General features: G+C 39.3%; 1 protein-coding gene across 3 annotated transcripts; it reads left to right on the plus strand.

The window, feature by feature from the left end:
- The first annotated feature begins 2,046 nt into the window (after positions 1-2,046).
- LOC119498541 (transferrin receptor protein 1-like) lies at positions 2,047-21,618 on the plus strand. 3 transcript variants are annotated; one of them, XM_037787495.1, is made up of 19 exons: positions 2,056-2,061; positions 2,095-2,182; positions 9,533-9,577; positions 11,346-11,583; positions 12,135-12,318; positions 12,457-12,682; positions 12,773-12,895; positions 13,049-13,144; positions 13,945-14,084; positions 14,184-14,335; positions 14,439-14,558; positions 14,751-14,836; positions 14,956-15,019; positions 15,122-15,189; positions 15,305-15,372; positions 15,542-15,635; positions 15,939-16,160; positions 16,361-16,519; positions 17,981-21,618. In XM_037787495.1, the coding sequence occupies exons 3-19, from the start codon at positions 9,545-9,547 to the stop codon at positions 18,221-18,223; spliced, it is 2,316 nt and encodes a 771-aa protein (XP_037643423.1). In that variant the 5' UTR covers positions 2,056-2,061; positions 2,095-2,182; positions 9,533-9,544; the 3' UTR covers positions 18,224-21,618. The 3 variants fall into 3 exon arrangements, with proteins under 3 accessions (XP_037643422.1, XP_037643423.1, XP_037643424.1); XM_037787494.1 differs by having other exon boundaries at positions 2,047-2,182; XM_037787496.1 differs by lacking the exons at positions 2,056-2,061; positions 2,095-2,182; positions 9,533-9,577 and adding an exon at positions 10,462-10,559.
- The last annotated feature ends 317 nt before the right edge of the window (positions 21,619-21,935 follow it).

The following is a 21,935-nucleotide window of genomic DNA, read 5'->3' on the forward strand; positions in this document are numbered from 1 at the left end:
GCCTAGTTTGACCGTTTGATCAGAGTTTGTGAGTAATTGACAGCTGCTCAGAGACGGCAGACTCCAGCTCGACTCTGATTGGTTGTTTTTCCTCCGGTCTGTGAAGATGCCATTAGGAGCACCGGAGGACACAGAGGCACAGGATTTTTTTTCAGATTACCTGTCTCATGCACTACTGTCAGGATATAGTGACCGTTTTATAAAAATAACTTTTTTAATCATATTTGCTCCATTTCTAACCACTGCTGCTTCAATAAACGTGCTGCATTCTAATGAAAAATGAACTCCAGTGTTTTGATGAAAAAGAAGATTGTTTTAGTATGTTTGGAGGTTTTGTTATACAAAACATGCTGGATTTGACTCTGACTTGCTTGTCACTTGGTGGTTTTATCTGCATCATCCCAGTTTCATATTTGCATTTCACTGTAATATATACAGATGTTTATAAGCAATGGTGATGTGTGATATTAACCGCGGATGCCGATTGACAAATTATAAAATCTGTATAAATGATAATTGGATGTAATGACAATAAATACAATGAAAACGGTGTGCGGCCATAATTGCAGACAAAATGTCTTTTCTATGTTGCCTCATAATGTTGTCTGTGCAGCAAACAAATGTCAGCAGGATGTTATTTTTTTAGGTCTGGTTTGTGGTTCCTGTGAAACTATTGTTGTATTGCACATGATTTTTTTTCAGATTACTTGTCTCATGAACCACTGTCAGGATTTAGTGACTGTTTTATAAAGATAACTTTTTTTTAATCATATTTGCTCCAATTATACCCGCTACCTCACAACTCACAGTACCTCACAACTGAAGGTTAGTACTTGAAAGAAAATATAAATGGGTACTTCCCCCCACTGACAGTGACCTTGTTTCAACTTCATGGTTGAATTAAGGTCAGAGCAGTAGGCTATAAAGTTTTAAAGTCATCTGTTTTAATGTATAACTACTCTACAACAACTTAAATTTGTATAAATATATGTGGTAACTGGTAAGAAAAAGAGTGCCCCCTCTTATGCATATATATAAACCAAAACTGACAGTGTCAAAAAGCACATGGAGGAAGCACCCTCCACCTCCACCAACAGGGCAAAGAGGACAGACAAGATCTCGCGATAGTTTATGATTCATTTTCACAATTGAAAGTGAGTACTTGAAAGACAATGTAAATGCGACTTCCTACCACTGACAGTGACCTTACTTCAATTTCATGGTTGAAATAAGGTCAGAGCAGTATAGGCTATACATTTTAAAGTCATCTGTTCGAATATATAATTACCTTACAACAACTTACTTATTCATTAAAATTAGTATAAATATATGTGGTAACTGGTAAGAAAAGTCAGATTTTCACTACATAATTATCGTGGCCAAAAGAATTTATAATAACGATCTTATCGCAATATCTATGGAAAATTTGAAAAAAACATAAATAATGCTATCTGTCAAATTCATCTTTAACTTTGTTTATTGTGCATTTTGTTTCTTTTTGGCACACGAAATATGAGTGTAGGGAGGTAAAGAGAAAGTCTGTAACCACAACTGTATATATAAAATGATTTAAGAGGCGCTGGATTATTTATACGATATTAGCTTATGTGTATTTATTATTAACATGGTATCAATATTTCTTTTTTTTTTTTTAAATAAATTTTGTATAAGGTGTTTTTTTGCTGTATATGGCTACCTGTAAAATAGAATTATATATATTATTAAAATAGAATTATATATATTATTATTATATAATGTTATGTCACTTGAAATTCATTATTTATTATTCATTAAAATTTGTATAAATATATGTTGTAACTGGTAAGAAAAAAGATTCCCCCCTCTTATGCATATATATAAACCAAAACTGACAGTGTCAAAAAGCACATGGAGGAAGCACCCTCCACCTCCACCAACAAGGCATTGAGGACACACAGGATCTCGCGATAGTTTATGATTCATGTGGCGCGAGAACATAACCAGGACGTGACGTCATTAGCTACGCCTCTGCTCTATAGTAAGCGCTGGTCCAATCCGATAGATAAAACTGGAAGCAGCATGGTCAAGGGCACCCGGCTGAAAGAGCACAGATAGCAAGGAAGCAGCAAGGAGGAGAGCAACCTCGTGTCTAAAGGGCTGTCACAGAAGAACAGTCGGTTTAAGTCGTGTTGAAGAGAAGAAGGTGAGAGTTTTAATCCATCACAAACAAGCTAAGAAGCTAGATAAAGAGTTCAAACTGAGAGCTTATTGTACTGAAATGTAACAATACTCTCACTGCGGAAGGAAGGAAGGAAGGATGTACACCTTCTTTTACCTTTTAGAGAGTGTGTTAAACAAAAGTCTAATATACTGTACTCCTTTTTGAGTATCTTAAAGTCATGTTACAGTTATGAATGAAATGCTAACGTGTCTGAACAAAGCGTGTAGCGTCACAGCAGCAGCAGCAGCAGCTGTGACTGGTTTCAAGACATGTCTGCTCTCATTATGACTCTCGATATGAATCTATTGGTTGTCACGTTGCCAGTTCAACCAGGGCGCCATAATGAGGGTGGCTGGTAGTCACGTTCATCTTGTATTGAGCTTATCTGTGCTGCTGCTGGTGTTAAATACAGCTATAGCTTCCTTGAATGACCCTTCCTGAGGGGTAACAGTGTCAGTAGGTAGACATTACACTGTCCCTGTTTGCTGACCTTGACAGGGGCAGCAATAGGCTTTCTGCAGAGATAAGCTTATCTTTACTACCCATAGCTGTATAACCTCCAGTCTAGACTGTTTATTTAATAATAATAATACAAACAGATTGTGCATATTTAGGTGAAGCTAATAAGTCGATTTTGAGATGCCTTTCAAGATTCAAGAGTTTTTATTTGCCATTTGCATCTATATATAAGTATATTGGAATTCTGAGCAGTTTACACAGAGTCAACTTTAAGAAAAGAAAAGAAAGTAGAAAAGACACAAGGTAATTACAGTACAGAATAAGTAGCACATTCAACTCAACACAACAAAAAAAAAATTATTAAAATATAAAACGCCCTCAGTGTAGTCAATAAATAAACTAAACTACCCTCTGCATAGGAACGATACCCCCAGAATACAAATATACAGTATATATGCTACATGACCATGTTAAAATAACTTGTAACTCTCATAATAAATATAAAAAATAAAATAAAATGAAATAAATAAAATAAATAATTATAATATGTTTCAGACAATTACAATTACACAGTGGAAGGCAGCATATTGCACAGTATTACAGTCCTTTCAGTCATTCACATTTGTCAGAGACCTTATGTTACCATATGGTAGGAATTGGAGCTATATTTGGTTAAGGATGTCCCTAAGGTGGTAATTAGTCATGAGTGAAACATGCAACACCAAGTAGCAGCAGGTGAACTTGACAACTGAAAAGCCTGAGAAAAAGAGCAATTAAGTATTGCCTCATTTCATTAAAGGTCACATACACAGTTAAACAGGTGTAACTTGTTATTTAGTATTGCAGTGTTTGCTTGTGTTTGCTTGTATTTTGTAGTAGTATTAGGCATTTGAATTTATTCATTTCCTACGTATCACGATACAGGGGGTACGATTTAATATATTGCGATACTGTAAATAAGGGGGTCTATTGTGATTTTTTTTTTTTTTTTTTTTTTTTTTTTTTTTTTTAAATCTAATTTTAGGAAAACTGTCATAGTATAAAGAAAACACCACCATATGCATAAAATCTGAGTAAAAACAAGTTTTTTTTTTAATGCAATCAGATCAGTGGGATCTGCATTTGCATTTATCACAGACCAATCCAACATTATAGCTACTTTGAGAGGGCACATTCACTGAGGACACATCTCTTTGCAAATTAATAAAAGTATTTATTGAGTTAATATTTGCATTCTTACTATTAATTAAAAATCAATAGTGTTTTTGAGGATCGATACAGTATCACAAAACATAATATTCCAATATTAGATTTTTTCGATATTTTCTTACACTCCTGTCTTCCACAAGGGTTTAGTATGTACCTGATAAACGGGCATACACTGTAGTGCCACCTGGTGGAACCCCGGTGTACATAGATAGGACCCACTATTGTGAAAATGCCCACCAGAACCTGCATTATAGTTTAAAACAAACTGCTTAAAGCTGACAATAGCTCAGTGTCTCCTCTGCATAGAATACAAATGCATCCTCTGTTGCTGCTCCAGTCTATAATTCAGAATGTGCTGCTGTTTTATAAATACTTGTGCATTGCTAATACATGGGATTTGCCTGCCTCTTCTGGCTCATTTTCCCATGAGCAACTCAGAGCTTTTCACCCAGTGTGACTCTCACATGATGTGCCACAGCACAATGACTCCTACGCACCCCTGACCCCGCTCCCCTTCTCCTCTCCCACCGCCCCCTATCGCCGTTCTCTTTTTCTCACCGTTTCTTTTTGTCTCCCACACCTCACTCTTTCCTCCCTCGACAATGTTTCCTACTCTGTGCATTGATCATTTTGTTCACTCTGCAAAAGTTGGGTGGAAACGGTTATGTTGCAAGACGCCTACAGGATTAGACCAATTTGTGAAGTTTTTGCAACCACCAAGGAATTTTTAAAAAAATTAATGTTCATGATTACTGGAGATTTTAATCAGAGAGAAACATTTGACATTGAATTCCTTAATAAAGGGAATTAATCAAGTTTGAAAATATCTTATGCTGGTTTCTATACTTGCTTGTGTTGAGCTGTATAATTATCAGCTTGTCAAGAGTGTTTTCTACAAAGTAAACAGGCTTATTGGTTATAAGATGGACTTGATGTGGTAGCATAAGTTCAGTAATCAAAGCTTGGCCTGTCAGTTGTTATATTGCCCATGCTGAAAATCATTAATGGGTACACTCACTGTATGATAATGATTTTTTTATTATCCAAGTTATTATCATATAACTTAATCTCGTCTAGTGGGTGTTCATAAAAAACTTAGATTTAAAACAGTGCTATTTCCTTGTGCTTTGTGCGTGTTTCCAGTTAAGACTCAACCACTAGTCAGACAGGGTTGTTTCTTAATTGTATGGTATTTGAGGCACCAGGAACGTCTCAACGCTTTTACTGTAACCGGAAGAACACGATGTGGCTCTTCCTGGAAAGATGGAGGGATGTATTTCGATCACAAGTACATGTGATAAAATCATTCCATGCTGTTTAATCAGATGCAATAACAGATTGTTCTTGCATGAGTTGAAAGTGTTCCCACGATAGATTAGTCATCAGTTTGTTTTTTGCGACACCAACTGACACTTAAACTCAAAGAAGGTGTATTAAGAGCCTGACCATTAGCTGATGGCAAAGCCCTTCAGACAAATAGGTCTTTACCACCATAATGATAGTTATTATGTTCTATGTTATGGTTGCACTCACTAGTTATAATCATGTAATGTAGTTAACGTATAATTTAAGTTGTTGTTTAAGTGTAGTGGTCATTGGTGAATGATGTCAGCATTGTAATATAACTACATTGGACTGTCCTAACAGTTGGATGGCATGCTTGTTCGATAAAGTTAATTTAGTGAATAAGTGTGATTGATTCAGTTATTGTATGAAAGGCGTTTTCACCTCCGACTTCTTACAGCATGGCCCCCCCTCTCAACGACCCTCTGAACTGAGTTCACAATAGTTCTGTTGTAATATTAGAACAAGAGTTTTCTTGCCACAGCGTCTATAACCTATTTATGAAGCAATGGTTGCGTTTTTTCATACGGGATTTGTTCAGTTACAAAGAGCTCTATGAGGAAGCTACTTTTGCGACATGTTTGACCCAGGAAACCATAAAAAGAAATTCACCTTTCAAACACAGACTGTGATGTTGATTCTGTCTGCAGGGCTATGCTGTCCTTGAAGTTGAACATAATATCAAAGTTCAACTTTCTTACATGTTTTTTGCAATAGTTTTTTTTCATTCTGTCTGCATTATTTTAAAGGAAAAGTCTTGATAACAGGTGAGAATAGCAGGCTCATTCACAACTTTTCTAAGTGCTCAGTGTGCAGAGGAAATCCAATATCGTCTCTTGTTAAAGTTTAGCGGGGGCCATGCTGTCCTGCCCTCATTTAGCATGACTGTCTAACAGGTTATGCCTGCAAGTGGCGTTCCCAGAAGGGCGTGACTCAAGTTTGCTCTTACTATCTCTGTTTTGCACGCACTTGGCTAAAAATTATTCAATGGAGATACAAGTCGGGGTTCAGAGACGACCTACGAGCAAATTGACCCCTTCAAGGACATAATGCACATGCTACCACTTTGTAGTGGAGCTGTGGGTCTTTTTTTGTGCTTGTACCTGTTCATTCTTGATTTGTGATTTGTTTTATATTGCTAATATCCATAGGTCTCTCAACTGAGCGAGTAGCTAATCTGATTAAAGTATTAAGGCCCGGTATGTTTGGTATGTAAGATTATAGACACGGCCCTGCCCACCTTAGAGAGCAATTAGCTTCACAAAGCAGCTAAGCCTGGTCTGATACCATTTTGTTTTAAAGTCCATATTCGTCAAGTGTCTTTAGGTTCTATAAGATCTATAAGGAAATGTGAGGCTACTCATTAAGTCTGTGACCTTTAGGTCTAATGCACTTGGTTGTATCCTTCCTCAAGGTTGCAGAAGTCAAGGGAGTCCTGGGGTTGTCTGAGGCCAAGCCACGTTCTAAAGTTAGCTGTACTTCATAATGCCGAGCATAGCCAAAGTGTTTTCCGAGCCAAGTTATTGTATGGCTGCGATCCATGGCTGCACCCTCATTTGCTTTATTGAATACACTCTGAGTACAAGGTTAGGCTTTTTATCCGTGCTGTCTCGGAAGCACGCTGTCGGAGTATAGCAAGGCCATGCTTTGGCGCTGCAAATTAGTGCAGGCCTGCCTGGTCGTTTGTGTCCCGTTGGCATTTGCCCACACACAAGCTCTCCTCACGCAATGTCCAGTTTGGGATCTCCTTCCAGCGGAGCCTGTAAATTGGCCCATAGGGATCATTAAGAGTTTCTTTCTCTGCTGTTTAGCCGCACAGCACACAGCATAATCACTCAAGGCAAAGAGTCTGCATCTTTTTTTGTTTATTTTCAGTTTTAGCTTTACTTTTGTTTCATTACAGAATAAACTGAACAGAGATGGTGCACAAAGCTGTGAGCCATATTTAGAATATGTGCTTTGTGCTCAAGTCTACTGTCAACAAAGCAGTGTTTTATTCCGTCCAAAGTTCGGCAAGTGTGGTAATGGTTTAACCCCTGAGAGGCTATATAATTCTCTTTAACTTCTTCTCCACTACTGGGTTTGATAAGACCAGGGTTGTTTGAGAAGTTTCGGTCTGTTTTGTTCTCTGAAGGTCAGACAGGGAAGGAGCGGTCATGAGCGCTCTCTCAGTCAATGCAATGCATCCTGTATGCACACTATTGCTTAGATTAGGGTTGGGTAAGAGTTGCTTTGCTTATGGCTTAAGAAGTTAGTTGGTTGGTTTAAGGTGGAACTGTGTGAACCACCGCCAACTCTTCATGGAAAGGCATTTCGTTAGAGGGTCATGTTACCTACGATAGTATTTTGCAAATGCTTTGAATGTGTAGGTCGCCCCCTGTAGCCGAGAGATAAGGACAAGGAAAAAAAGTACAACTATCTAACCGGGTTATATGGCCTTTTGTTGTCTATAATGATGCCCTGTCAACTGGTAGACAGCCTTTCTCCAACCCCATTTGTGTTTTCTGCATGCACGTTGTCACCCGGTATGTATTGTTGTAGAAACATGGCGTAACTTTGTACAGCTTCTTTTGTTGACATCCAGTTGTACGAGCCGTATTGGAACAAAAAATCACCGACCTTCCCACCCACCATTGTGCTTTTATGGTGAACGAGGAAGTGATGCCACTATTATTATTCTGTAGCGTGTGTTGTTCATTGAGTAACTTCCCCAAAAGGGCATACATGATGTCTCTGCAATACAATAGAATAGTACATGTGCTACTACGTGTATTCAATGTTGTGCTTGTGAACCTTATCATCACAAAAGGATGTGTTGAAGTCTGTGATAAGCTAATCTTGTTAGACCTCTTAACCACTGTAGTCACATACACTGTCTACTACTAAACCACCACTAAATGCTGTGTTTATTACAGACATTAATAAACTGTCACCTTTTTAAGTTTAAATGATAATGACTAAGGGTGTAATGGCACACAGAATTCACGGTTTGGTATGTTTTCAGTACAAGGGAAAAAAAAAAAAAAATGCAGATAACTTTTTTCCATTTATTTTGAAAATGTAAACCATTCACCTGTGGGACATTGGCTATAATTCTACCTTGGGATTGACAGGTCGCTACCACAGCGTTTTCCGGTCTGGGAGTTGTCCGCATTTTCGTCTTTCAACTTTTACCCTTTCACAGTGTGTTTTCAGTTCATGAAAGTTAATCGTAACATTTTGGTCGCCTAAAAACGTCTTATTCAGTGTTCGTAGGTACTTAGCTCCACCCTCGCGTGTCACTTCTGGTTGCAAAAAAACAAGATGGCGACGGCCAAAATGTTTAACTCAATGCTTCAAAACGGCAGTACACAAATCAGTGGGTGACGTCACGGTGATTACGTCCACTTCTTAAATATGGTCTATGGTTATTACTCAAAATTGTCACATGGCCAGCATGGAAAAACAGCTGTGGAAGGCCATGAAGTGACTATGCAGTGTCCCGAGTGTTAAATATCAGTGAATCAATAGAAATTTTCACCGAGTGGTCAGAAATTCTATACTGTAACACTGTCTCTCCTACGCCTTAATATGCTTTTATAATAGATGCGATGATTCATCTGATATGTGTATGATATATCATACGTATGAGATATGAAAGCAAAGTGGTTCTAATTGGTTATTATCTCACATAAGAGATACAGGTTTTGACCCATGTGATCCTCCGTAAATGAAGCACCTTACGTAGCAAGCCTCTCTCTCCTGAGGGCGATCACATGCATAGCTCGTATTCCACTAAATATTGATTATAATATTTTAAGAAAACACACAGAAGACTTGAATTTCAGGTTTTGTTCCTCTGTTACATTGAAACCCTGCTGTGTTTGGCCCCTCTTTTGAATCAAAGCTAGTTCTTCTGTTATTGTATTCTTCTGGCGATGGAGTTCACATGGAGGCTTGGAGTCTGTGTTGACCTGTGTGCTGGACACTGGTCTTTTGTGCCTGGGAACAGTGCTGCCTTTCAAGTTAGCAGCAAAGGAAACCCCATGGATGTTTGGACAAGAGGTGGGACGTGTTCTTTGGACACCCCGTTATTCCAAGAAGTGAAACAGTAACACACTGTATAGAAATAATGTATAATCATATTCCACCTAAAATCATTTGAGTATAACACACTCATCCCTTGTAGACTTGAAACGTAGCTGTTAAAAAAGTATTTATAGCCATCAAGTCTACAAGGGATGAGTTTAATACTCAAGATAGAGTTTGAAAGTCGACTACAATCTATCTTTAGGCCTGATGCTTCACTAATACACTTTCTTTGTTTGTTTCCCTTTGTAGATCGAAGCAGCAATGGATCAGGCAAGGTCAACGATATCCAAAATTGTGAGTATTACAACCTAAATCCTAAAATAACCAGCATTGCTCTAAAGGACTTATCCTCCCCATTATTACCACTTCTGAAATGAGTGTTGTTCTAACTGCCCGTGTTGCACAATTGAATGTTTGGGAACAGATAATTATTACTTTACATTTCATCAACACCATGCTGAATGATTATTAGGAAGAGTGACTTGAGAATATTTTCAGCACAGTTAATGTTGCATATTATTTATGTGCTGTAAATTTATCTTGAGTGAGATTAGTGATGGGATTATTTTCTAATCGGTGCAAGGAACAAAAACTGTACCACTTTTAAATAAGGCATACTTTAAGGATTTATAAGCTATAACATATAGTTGTTATTAAATCATTTTTCTTTTTTCTAGCTCTCGAAAAACACAACCTCGTGCTTATTTACCCGCAATAAGTACAGTAACGTATCAATAAAGAATGTGATATGCATATGCACGTAAACAAACCACGTACCTATCAGCTGTGCTGTCAACATCAGACTAGAGACGTAACCACTTGAAAGATGGGAGAGTAGTACTTGTTACTAGTAGTACGTGTATTACTTATGGAAATAAGCAGACAACTAAATTAACTTACAGCCATTGCTTTATGACAGCCATCACAGAGAGTTCGAGGAGACTGAAAATGAGCACCACGCAGTCCTGGTTTCACCAATAGTGAACTACTTCCTGTCAGACTTTAAACTTAAATGGCAAAATAAACATTATTCAACATTTACATTTTTTTTTCCATTTTCCCTTACCTAGCACAACCCATTTATGATAAAGTTTGTCACAACAATTTTTTTTAATTACTTTTTATTGAAATTAATATGTAGATATGTAGACATTAACGGAAACAGGGAGCAGTTCTCCATTTTCCTCTTGGCAGTTCTTCGAGGCAGAAGATCTGAGTAGTGCTCATTTTCAGTCATCTTCCATCCTTCTTTTTTAGTTCTCCAAAAGCAACTGCTGTAAGTTCATTTTGTTACGCACTGTTCAGCATTCTATATCTATGCATATTATTTATTTAAAAGAGATTTGTGATTGTTATGATGAGGTTTTTAGATTGTCTGCCATGTGCTTAGGCCTACAAGCCTAATCACAATTTGTCAGAAACCAGTGATTTTGTCGGGCGTAAAATGTTTTGATATCTGTAACCCTCACACACCGACGGATATGTTAAATGTGCTACTTTGTTTAAAAAAATGACAGAGAAAGAAAAAGAGCTAGAAAGAGTGGGTGATCATGAAAGTGAAACGAAACAGAAACTGAGCTTTTACAGTAATTTATTGTGGGTATTTTACTACTTATTTTACTTTGAAAAATACAAATAAAACTCTAGTTGGTACAGTCATATTGTGATATAGATATTGCTATTTTAACAAAAGGATTCCTTTACTACGAAAAACCAATAAGCCCAACTGTAACTGTTAAAACGGTGTCGACAAACTTATTTTCTGTGGGGGCAAAGCAACTCATGGAGGAGGAAATGGGATTTCCCACAACCTGTAAACCCAAAAGTTGGTGATTATTACTGACCAAATAAACATTAATAAAGGATTTTAGTAACAGTAGTTAAGTCATTAAAGCTACAACTTGTATTGCTGATGTTGGACATTTAAGGGGGAACCTGTACTTTCACATCCATAATACATCAGTCAAGTCATTATCGGACACAACCCCATTTGTCACATATGACCTTAGCTAAATAATAAACCATATTTTCTCCTCATACCGGCATCGTTCTGTCGTTACAGTTTAACGGGGAGCCCCACTCCTACACACGATTCAACTTGACCCAGAACATGGAAGGCGACAACAGCCAGGTGGAGATGAAGCTGTCGTCCGACATGGACGAGGAGGTCGGGGGAAACGGCGTGGGAGAAAACCTCAATCACAACTCCAACCGCAAACCCTACGTGGCTCAAAAGCTCGGACGCACGCCGAAGAACCTCTGCTTCATGGCCGCCGCCACCCTCCTCATCTTCATCATCGGTAAGATGATCCTATGTTTATAATAAGAAGTAACATTTTTTACAGTTCAACCAGGATGAAACTGAATTATTAATTAGATTTAAATTCTCAGTAAGAGGAACTGAATCATCAAGTACAACAAAACTGGTTTCACCTTAAGGCTCATGTGGGGAAGGTCATCATATCTGCTTTTTATCATCTGAAAACACACTGCTCAAGTGTGACCGTGTCCTTCTCTGAGCAACACAGAGAAACCAAGACAAGCTTTTATATCTAGAAGTCAGGCTTTGGCATGTAGTGGTAGATTCAATGTAATTCACTGGACGTGAAAAGTATACATGCTGTACAGTACTGTCATCCGTTGGTGGTGTAGTATTTCAAAATGCTGACTGTTTGGTTGAGGCTGTAACTTGATGCCGTCAGTCTGTTCTTGTATGCCCTTCTCTCTGTCGGTGCCATTGTTCCTCTCTGTCCCTGATTGTTCCTCTCTGTCCCTGATTGTTCCTCTCTGTCCCTGATTGTTCCTCTCTGTCCCTGATTGTTCCTCATTTGAAACCGTTGCTTCTGTACAGGCTACTTGATCGGCTACCTGGTTCATCGAAAGAAGGATGTGACTCCCATCTGTGCAGCCTCCGTGGCCACTTTTGAAGAAACAAATGCCGTCGAGACCGGTGCCGCCCCCCTCATGGACTGGGACGATGTCAAAAAGCTCCTCGCTCAGAAACTCACCGCAGCCAAATTTGAACCGGTCTTCAGGTAAACATAAAACCCCCACACACACAGCTTGTAGAATCTGCTGCGAAGCAAAATGTCTATTCATAGATTTTAAAAGTGAGTCATTGGTTTTTGTCTCTCTTTTCTTTCCCCCTCATGTTTTATTTCCTCCTCTCCTAGTGAGTTTTCCAGTGCCAACCACCGGGCTGGTTCTCCAGGTGACGAGGCTCTGGCGAACAAGGTGATCCAGAAATTCAAAGAGTACGGCATGAAATACTGGACCGATGAGCACTTTGTTAAGGTTGACGACCCCCCAGCTTCTGGCTCCAACAGTTTTGTTTTCAAGAGCGGGAGGGAGGAGCGTCCAGAGGGCTTCCTGTCCTACAGCGCCAATGGAACAGTAACGGTAATCTATAAGATAAATGAAGTAGAGATTTTTGTATTATTATGAAGTAGAGAAAAATACAGTATCTTATTAATTTTTTTTTTTTCCCAGGGTGCCGTCTTGTATGCATATTACGGGCGGGAAGATGACTTCACGTTTCTGCAGGACAAGAGCATCAACCTGAAAGGCAGGGTCATGCTGGTCAGAGCTGGTAGGATCAGCTTTGCCGAGAAGGTGGGTGTTTATATTAAGAAATTCAGTATAACTTTTAATATAACAGTAAACTTTCTTCTTCTTTTTTTTCTCTCCTCACTCTAAAGTACATGATTCTTGTACGAATTCGTATAATAATTTCCATGACTCCTCTTTTGTTCTTTTTGCTTACAGGTCGCCAATGCTGCCAAAACGGGTGCCTCTGCTGTGCTGATCTACGCGGACCCCGACGAGTACTCTATTGGAGCAAACACTCAGCTCTTTGGACATGTGAGTGAGGACAGTTTAGAAGATGAAACCCACTGGAGAGACATATATTACATATGTAGTTTGTTTAGTGTACTGATGATATTACATTGAACAACTTTAAAGGCACCCATTGGTGCCATGGAGCCATGTATTGACGGTGGTTCCCTGTTTTGTTTGTATTTTGCTGATGGTCTCACATTAGTCCATTAGTGGTGGCTCTAATGTAGCCAGAAACGTAGCAATACGCCAGCAAAAAGCAGAGTAGGGGAAGACTGCTTGTTATTGGGTGCATCCCAAGTCTCTTAATTGCATCCACGTTTTCCTCAGAGGAGATCATGCGAGGAGAGAGGAAACGAGGAAATATGTAGTTAGAGAAATGAGACGTCCTTTCCTCTGAAGCCTCACGTGAAGCAACGTCTGTTTTATGATGACGGTGGCAGCTGATCACAGCTTGATCAGCTGCCAGTTGGTTGTAAAGACTTTTAAAATATTTTTAAGTAGAGCCTACAATTAATGGTAAGCCAGAGGGGGGGACTAAGCCTTAAAACTTATATTTAAAAGGATTATTTGATTTCTAAAGAGAGAAATCTTGGGTATAAGAGCTTAGAAGTCAATGTGTAAATTGTCTGTAGAGTATTTTTCATATAATTTTCTTAATTTAAAATGTAGAAGTTTGAGGGTAAGGCTCCAGGCTGCTGGGAAGATAACTCAGGAATACAAAAGCATTCAAAATGTCACAGTCAAATCATAGCTGTGGGCAAACTAAAACCTGTTTTTTAAAAACTGTTTACATTTAACCGTCTTCTGTCCGTGTGCCACAGGTCCACTTGGGTTCAGGGGATCCCTACACCCCAGGCTTCCCCTCCTTCAACCACACCCAGTTTCCCCCCGTCCAGTCTTCGGGCCTGCCGAAAATCTTGGCTCAGACCATCACAGCAGCCATGGCTACCAGCATTCTGAGGTACAGCTCACATACGCTGCGGAAACGACGCACTAAATATTCCTCTCGCACTGTGACTGTCTGCTCCAGCTGCTAACATGTATCGTCTGCATCCTACAGGCAGCTCGGGGGTCAGAATATGCCGGTGCAGTGGGGAGGCCCCAACAAACTGGGAGAGGAGAGCGACGTTATCACCGTGTCGGTCAACAACGTTCTTGCCGAGAAAAAGATCAATAATATCTTCGGGGTCATCAAAGGCTTTGTGGATGCAGGTACAATGAGGTTTAACAACTGAGAGATACTGCGATCAGGAAGTCGGTGTACTGAAAAAGAATATGGGTGATGAATGTTTTTTTTCTTTTTTTTAAATTGTAGATCGATATGTGGTTATCGGCGCCCAGAGGGATGCCTGGGGTGCAGGTTTTGCCGCGTCGACCGTCGGCACCAGCGTCCTTGTTGAGCTGGCACGTTCCATCTCAGATATGGTGAAGAACGGTAAGTCTCAGTGGCAGCTGATGGGTAGTTTTTAATGTCAGATTTTGACTAAAATGATATTGATGGATTTGATCTACACTTCATATCAGATCGTACATAAGTCATTGAGCAGCTGAAGAAAATGGTCCGAGGATATGCTTTGTCAAAATCTGAGTATTTTCTGTTAATGTGCATTTGTCGTCTCCTCGACAGACGGATTCAAGCCGAGGAGAAGCATCGTGTTTGCCAGCTGGAGTGCCGGAGAATATGGGAGTGTTGGCGCCACCGAGTGGCTGGAGGTGAGAATCGCACAATTCATTTTGCACTAAAGGTTTTCCCATCTGCAATTTTCTTGATCAGCAGTTTTGGTGTTAGTACTCCTTCCTTAATTTTTTTTTTTTTGTTTTTCCATATTCAGGGTTATGTTACCTCTCTGAGCATGAAAGCCTTCTCCTACATCAACCTGGATGGAGTTGTAACGGGTATTTACTTCTACGCTATTAAATATTTAACAGCTTCCTGTGCCTACAATATGACAGCACATGTGATTTTCAGAATGACTGAGTGTAAGTTGTCTTTTCCAGGTCCCAAAGGATTTAAAGTGGCAACCAGTCCCTTGATGCACAGCCTGATCCAGAGCACTATGAACGAGGTAAACCCACAGCTGGAAGCACATTTAATACAAGCCTGTAGTATTGTCATTAGAGAAATAATATCATCAATTTATTTGTGAATGTTCAGTTTATATAATCTACGTATCTCCTCAGGTGAACTCCCCAAACAAGGCTGGGACTCTCTCTTCTCAATTTGCGAGGGGCAACTGGGAGACATCTGTGTAAGTTTGACCAGGCCGTTTGGTCCAATCACATCCATAGTGTGTCTCATCAGTGTTTATACATCTCCATGACATCCAAGCTGTTCTCAGTAGTATCACATCCACAGCTGGAATGTGTAGGTTAACCGTCATTCTCATGTTTGGCTAATGTTCACTAACTATTTTCCAGGTTGGAGCCTCTGAAGATGGATAATGCTGCGTATCCTTTCCTCGCCTTTTCTGGCATTCCCTCGGTCTCATTTGGATTCACCTCTGGTACCTCGGTAAGTCATCCCGTCGTACTATAAGTTAAATTAAATATTTTTTGAGTGTTAATTGATTTCCAATAATCAATATTTACTTACGTTTGTATAAAGCAGCATATTTGCCCACTCCCATGTTGATAAGAGTGTTAAATACTTGACAAATCTCCCTTTAATGTACATTTTGAACAGATCAAAAATGTGTGATTAATTTGCAATTAACTATGGACAAGCATGTGATTGTGTTATAATATTTTAATTGATTGACAGCCCTAATTTTATTTCTAACTGTAATTCTTAACACATCTTGCTTTTCCCTCTCAGGACTACAAGTACTTTGGCACAATGCTGGACACCCGGGAGAGTCTGAACTTGGTGACGGGCAACCAGGTTCCTCAGCTGGCTGAAATAGCGACCCGGTTCGCGGGTCACATGGCGCTGAGGCTGGTCCACGATCACCTGCTGCGGATGGACGTGATGAAGTACTACAAGGTTATAAGCATGCAAGTGGGGAAGATCAACGTGAAAGTCAAGGCTGTTCAGAGGGTGAGTGTCCCGTATGCAAGAAATTAATAATCAATGAATTCTGTATATTTAACTCCGCATTGAAATTCAAGTTTTCAGTGCCTTTTTTAAATTAATTTTGTTGCTGTTTTTTCTCAAATGTGCCTAGAAGATGCATATCCATTTAATTTTGTTTATTCCAAACACTAAATGACCCCCGTGGATACTCCGTGTGCTTCCAGATGCAGCCCCAGCTGTTGCCCAAGGCCCTGTCAATGCAGTGGTTGATCTCGGCCACCGGCTCCTACAGCCGCGCCTCCAGCAGGCTGATGGCAGACATCCAGAACAGCGACCTGGAGGACATTGAGATGTGCCGTATCATTAATGACCGCATAATGACGGTAAGACCTGGACTAGATACGTGCAAAAACAAAGTTATTGCTGCATATTCTGTGGGTATGCCCTCCGGTTCAACTCTCAACATGCCTTAATGTGGGGTATCTTGAGGAATAAATAATCTTCTGTTTTTTCCTTAAAACCAGTTTTCTTAATCAGTGGCAGAAAATATGTGTTCATGTAGGACACCCAATGCTTATAGTAAGACAAAGTTGGAACAGTTTTGGGTATTTCACAGGAGACATTTGTGTGTTTTTGTATTTTTGTCCTTGTCCTTGTCCTTTTGTCCTTTTGATATCGGCCCGATACTGACTCAGATAGCTGGATTGAGTATCGGTGACAACGGGGCTATTCAGTCTATTCAGTCCTATTCCGTTATCTATTCAGTCCTAAGTTTATATACTATATACATTTTATACTGGGATTTTAATTTGGACCATTCTGTTGCTGCATTACAAAGGTTTATACTTTTGTAATTCTAATAATTGTAGTTCCTGTTAATTTTGAAGATTTTTTTTTACTAAGTTGCTGGAGTACGATTTATTATTTAATAATAAATAACAGTTAATTGTAATTAAAAAAAAAATGTAATTTAAAAAAATATATATATATTTGTTACATTTTGATTTACAAAGTTAAGAAAGCAATGTTTAAGTCAGGCCTAATGTTTCCTTACTCACAAAAGAATGACTTAAGTCACTTCCACACAGTGAGGCATACAGTTTATTAATTAAACACTGGTATAGGATCGGTACTCGGTATCACCGATACCCAAAGCCCAGGTATCGCTATGCTATCGGGACGGAAAAAGTAGGATTGGTGCATCCCTAAGGTGGGGGAAGAAATCGATACAGCATAGTATTGCGATATTTTGCGTGGCAATATTGCCAGGTAACTGTCAACCTCTTAACAATCTGACTTATAGTAGGCTCAGATACTGGTATCATATGAAACTAGAAAATGTCATGTTAGCTTGTCTGGAAGAATGCTAAATAACGCTCCAAACAACTGGCATGGCCATTTTCAAAGGGGTCCCTTGACCTCTGACCTCAAAATATGTGAATGAAAACTCTGAGATGAACAGAGTGAAAACTGTATCTTATTAGATGAAACAGATGTTGACAAACTGCATCATTTGCAGTTGAAAAGAGGTAATACATTTGCAATATATCTTATCGCAGTACTCCTCATATCACAAAATCGCAATAAGATCTTGGGGCCTTGGTGATTCCCACCCCTACTAATTATGACAATGTCACACAAACGTTTAATAGGATAAAATGATGAAGTGATGACATTTTGGACAGACATGGAGGTAAACTGCAACTCGTGGCGGAGGCATACAACCGCAAGGCGGTAATTCTAGTTTTAGACTGGATGTAATTCAACAGTCACCTCATCTTATTCATCAAAGCAAAACAACAATCCAGTGACTGGACCATTTTTCTCTCCTCGTGTTTCCGTAGGTGGAAAGGAACTTCCTGTCGCCCTATGTGTCTCCACAAGAGAGCCCTTTCCGCCACATCCTGCTGGGCTCCGGACCTCACACCCTCAAGGCTGTGTCCAACCACCTGGACGCCCTCAGGACCAACGACTCCAAGGCAGACGCCGACCTGTTCCGCAAGCAGTTCGCCCTGGCGACCTGGACCATTCAGGGCTGTGCCAACTCACTAGCAGGGGACATCTGGTCTTTGGATAATGAAATCTAAAAAGTTAATTCACCCCCCCCCTCCTGCTTTGTTCATGATTTGACCCTCTCATCACAACCGGAGTGAAAACCAGTAGGCTGTGATCATTAACCAACAGATGCACAGCTTTTTAATTTAATTTAGTGGAGCCGTTACTGAACGGATACCAATATCACAGTCATCCCCTACAACATTTGAGTGATGAGCTCATCTTCCATCTTTCTGAAATTCTCCATAAAGCCAAACATTAATGATACAAATGTACTTAAGCCTTAAAGCCTTAACAAAAAGAAACTTTAGAGGGTCATTTTCTTTTTCTCCATTTTGGAAAGAAAAATTCTTCAATAACTTTAACATGTGGCATTTAATTACCACATTCTGAATACTTTGGTGCTACCTTCAAATAGCCATGTTATGTGGCAGTACTACTTAAAATGATGTTACCCTCATGAATGAGTTGAATGTAGTGAAACTGAGGCTTCTTCAGCACAGTATCATCAGGTCACAATCACAGGACAGGCTGTGTTTGCCAGCTCAGAGACGAATGAAACGCAAAAAAGGCCAGTATGATATTATAAGCTAACGACTTTCCATCTGTTTACCATAATTATTACAAATCAAATCTGCTGGTATTTTTCCACTGGTGCTGTAGCCTCGCGTTCAAACCTGAGCTGGTTCGTATTGGTAGCTATAATTACATACTGTGCTGAAATCTGCTACTCAACTCAGAGATTCAGAAGGTGCTGAAAAAGGACCGAAGATTATTAACCATAATGACGCATTCACACCAAGCGCGGAGCGAACTTTTCACGTGACACGATTCCATAGAAAGTCAAAGCAAAATGTGTCATTCACGTATTCGCGCGAGTTGAAATAATTCAACTATAGCAAAAAAATGTGTGTGACGCTGTGTCGCGAAAGCCCATCAGCGCTGAGATTCTCCCATGATTCACTGATGTCCTGATGTAGTTGAATCAGAGATGGAGGACAAACTTATTGTGGCCGTTTGCAGGCACCAAGAGCTACGATAGCACCTCATATTTTTACAGAGACGGGACGAAACTCTATGTTTATAATGTCTATTAGGGCTGTGTTATAGCACGAATCTGGCAATACAATACGTTCATTATACAGGGGTTACGATTCAATATAATGCAATATATTAATAATGTATATGTTTAATTAATTAAATGACAGCCTAATCTGTTTATTTTGGGTAGCGACGTGTGGCTTGCTAGATAGGCGACAGTCAGTGCAATGACACTGTATGTGAATACAGCATGGTGAAATTCACAGAGCCCCGCCGGCGTTTTTTCCGACATATCTGGGACTTCCGCAACATGTACAAAGCATCAACAGTGGTTATTTCTTCCATGGTTGATGGTGGAAATAGCAGAAAGAGAAGTTGATGTTGGTATCTATGGAGACGAGCCCCTTCTCCTCTCCGGCGCGTCTAGAACGAGTAACGCGAATGAACACGAATGATCCCGGCGGTCCAACTCATGCGAGTAAAGCGAGGCGAAAATTCGCTTGGTGTGAATGCGACATAATACAGTTGTGTTGCACGTAGAAATAGATTTTTGGGACAATCAGCTGGCATCGTTTAACACTCGTGCAGCATTGATCTTTTTAAGAGAAGTCCTAATTACATGCAACAATTTAAAAAAAGAAAAATGTAATAACCTGATTCGTCCGCCTCCTGACATGAGGGCGAATCTCTGCAGGCCTTTCAAAAACCCCCGAGGGAGAAGGTCTCCAACCACGTGGCACTGAAACAGAAACCGTACGTCTATTTATTGTGTTATTTATTTATCAGTGGCAGGGTTCACTATAAATAGTTTTTTTTTATTGCCTTTTATAAAAAAACATAGTGTATAATTATCGGGAGCAGTGCCTTCCATAATTATGACAGTTATACTGTCGAAATGACAAAAGCAGCATCTGCTTAAAAGGAAGTGTACATGTTGACCGACGGACAGGACTGAACACTGAACCATCAGGAACTTCTCAGAAAACAGCACAACTCTTTTAAACTGACACTGGATTGGTCTTATTTTTTAAGGCAAGGCCAGCTCATACATCACACCTCTCTGTCTGTCAGTACCGGTCCCTTGGTCACATGTACACCTCTCAAAACATTATCGGGAGCAGTGTCTTCCATAATGTGGAAAAAACTAGAAGGTAGTTTTTGCCTACCAGTGTGTGTCCGTATCGGAGGCAGTGCCCTCCATATTTCACTGTAGGAGTGGATGTTTTTATTATCGGGAACAGTGTTTCCCATAATGTGTACATATTCAATGCATCGCTACACAATGCAACAATGTTGTCCGCATCTTTAGATCCCATCTGTCATGTTTCAAACGCTTATGTAGTTTTAATTTCAGCTCTTTATGAAAACGTCTGTCTCATTAGTAAGGTAAAGAAGCTGTCTTTACAGTGTTCTGGGTTTCTTTAGTGAGTCTCATTTCAATCAAATGCTGGTAATGTGTTTTTCTTCGGGCTTTATGATATGGAACTGATATGGAAAGCCTTTTTGCTTTAAAGAAAGAAAAATGTTACAAACATGTTTGGGACCCCGGTTAACAGCAGTGAGGTCCACTAATTCCAGAAAAGATCAACTCAACAACAAAATGGATTTTTGTTTTTGATGATTCAGTCAGTCGGTGTGAAAGTACATTCTACCTTTCTATTTTGATGTGTTCATTCATTGTTGTTAAGAGATTTCTTTGTGCCTTTTTTTGTTTGTTTGTTTCATGACTGCATAGAGCTGAGTTTCTACATACAGTACTTAAAGAGGTTTTTGGAGGATGTATATTTGGCTTGTTTTGTTTAGTTTTGACATTTCTGCATTTCTTTTTTCCCCCTGTTGTCTGCTAGAATCAAATGTTACTGGTTTTAAATGCCTGTTATGCTACTACACATTGAGATAAAGTCACAGGAAGAATGAAAATTGTGAAAAATTGAAAGTACAAAATCAATGTAAATGGGATTTAAAAATTACTCAGTGAATGTTACAGAAGTTAATGTGGTCCTCCTTTAGCTAAATCTGGTCTTTTAGTTTCCTTTTTTTTTTAATGAAATCCACCTGGCCTCAGCAGAAAAACCTGAAGTTGAATTGTTTTAGATCAGTCATTTAAAAATGATCTATTAACCGTTCATACGTTCATAGTTTGAATGCTTGAACTGATCTGCTGGGCTATAATGAGGCATGTTCTGGAAGTTACATTTTCTAATATTGGTGTCTTGCTGAGGACGCAGACGATTTGGCAAATTTGGTCTTTCAAAATTCTGACAACGTGGATGAAGAATGCGTTTGGGAATTGTTAAAATAACAATGCATTTTGTTTTTCTCAAACTGTATACGGATTTGCTTCGCTTCACATTTTTTGTTGCTGCAATAAACAATCACATCAAAACTGTTGAGTCCATGGTATGAACATTAGATCAAATGATCTGTATCTACAGAGTTCATTTTGAGACTTTTACAGTTACATAGAGCTATACATATAGTTTGAATGTGTCACTATGATGGGTCTTAACTTTGTTTTATATAGAACAATCTGAATGATGTGTTCACTTAGAATAATTTAGTCATGCACATGTTCTGAAAAAGTCTCTTGGCGTGAGCTGTAAACAACTCGTGTCCACGGTGAAATTCCTGCAGTTCAACTTACAATGAACAATCCCCTGTCAGAAATGCATTGAATAGAGATTATCAATGCAAAAAACACAA

Source organism: Sebastes umbrosus, chromosome 12 (genome assembly GCF_015220745.1).
Source record: "Sebastes umbrosus isolate fSebUmb1 chromosome 12, fSebUmb1.pri, whole genome shotgun sequence".
In the NCBI taxonomy this organism is placed as follows: domain Eukaryota; kingdom Metazoa; phylum Chordata; class Actinopteri; order Perciformes; family Sebastidae; genus Sebastes; species Sebastes umbrosus.

Coding starts and splice junctions, on each gene's coding strand:
- LOC119498541 (XM_037787494.1), top strand. CDS start 9,545: ATGGATCAGGCAAGGTCAACGATATCCAAAATT. Junction 11,584..12,134: donor CCTCCTCATCTTCATCATCG/GTAAGATGATCC, acceptor GCTTCTGTACAG/GCTACTTGATCGGCTACCTG. Junction 12,683..12,772: donor GCGCCAATGGAACAGTAACG/GTAATCTATAAG, acceptor TTTTTTTCCCAG/GGTGCCGTCTTGTATGCATA.